This window comes from Mandrillus leucophaeus, unplaced genomic scaffold, assembly GCF_000951045.1.
Source record: "Mandrillus leucophaeus isolate KB7577 unplaced genomic scaffold, Mleu.le_1.0 Scaffold714, whole genome shotgun sequence".
Taxonomy (NCBI): Eukaryota; Metazoa; Chordata; class Mammalia; order Primates; family Cercopithecidae; genus Mandrillus; species Mandrillus leucophaeus.
Genome location: NW_012107742.1, coordinates 633134 through 634382, shown reverse-complemented (window position 1 = coordinate 634382; position 1249 = coordinate 633134). Strand labels below are relative to the sequence as shown.

Here is a 1249-nt window from a genome sequence, read left to right as displayed (position 1 = left end):
TCTCCAAAAAAAAAAAAAAAAAAAGTCGGTGGGCATGGTGGTGCTCGCATGTAGTCCCCGCTACTCCAGTGGCTGAGGTGAGAGAATCACTTGAGCCCAGGAACTCGAGGGTGCAGTGAGCCATTATTGCACCACTGTACTCCAGCCTGGGTGACAGAGCAAGACCCTGTCACACACACACACACACAGAAAATAGTGAATAGTTTAAATTACTGTGTAGAAACAGTGAAAACATTAAAACAAAAAATAGATTTAGACTCCATGAAGAGAAGACCATCAAATGAAATTCAAACAGAAATAAGAGAGCTGCAATGCCAGAGGAATGCAGTTTTCATATAAATTTACTTGATCACAAGGTCCAGAATCTCTTGAATCACTATTTTTCCAGTATTTAGATCAGTAGTAAATAAATCAGCCATTACAACCAGAAGTATTCAGGCTGATAATTATTGTTTTTGTCCTTTATTCCTCAACGGTTTAAAAGGGGGACAATAAATAAACTCTATTGTCTCCTGGAATCACAAGTCTGAAAGGGAACCACAGATAAAAAGTATGATGATCAGAGTTCTTACACAAAATGGATAAAATCAAAGTGTTAACTTAATAAAAGTCTCAGCAGAAAAACATTGAAATGGAAAGTGTAAAAGCATAAGTGATACAGTGGTGCTCAAATATCAATATATTATCAAAACAGAGTATACGTAAAAACAAATTTCCTACAGCTCAAAGGCAAACAAATGAAAATCCTATATAATTAATCAGAGAAACATGCTACTAAGAATCTGAATTACAATGCAACAGAAAACGACATGTCCCAGAATATTTTGGTTTGAAGACAAGAATTCTGAGGTGCCGATTGTGGACAATTATTTCTAATTCCACTTAAATTACAAATATTAGAGAAGCAAAGAGATTATAATAAGAAACAGAATAAAATGAAAATACGTAAATTTTGTAAAATTAATTAAAATTAAAAACAGAAATATAGAAAACAAATCTGCGGAAAAAATTATGAATTTAAAATAAAAATTAACTATTATGAAAATTCACTTACTTTGGCATCATGATCTTCATTTAAAGCCTGATTCTCCGCCCTACCCATAACAGGACAAGGTGAAAGGCTGGGGCTGAAGGCCATGAGATCCATCTTGGGTGGGCCCTCCCCAGAGCACACCCTCTGCCGCCTCTGCTGCGAGTATGACCAGCTCCCCACCGCGCTGGAGCACACCAGCGTGGACTTGCCCGCCGT

At 37.0% G+C, this 1249-nt stretch overlaps 1 protein-coding gene across 1 annotated transcript in view; it reads right to left on the bottom strand.

Annotated features, from left to right (window-relative positions):
- Positions 1-502: 502 nt before the first annotated feature.
- LOC105528389 (protocadherin alpha-5-like) overlaps positions 503-1249 on the bottom strand; it is a 9680-nt gene continuing 8933 nt past the window's right edge. The window contains exons 3-4 of the mRNA XM_011965119.1: positions 1055-1237; positions 503-526 (exon numbers count right to left, since the gene is read on the bottom strand). Of these exons, the coding sequence (XP_011820509.1) occupies positions 503-526; positions 1055-1237 (207 nt within the window). The remainder of the gene's footprint in view (positions 527-1054; positions 1238-1249) is intronic.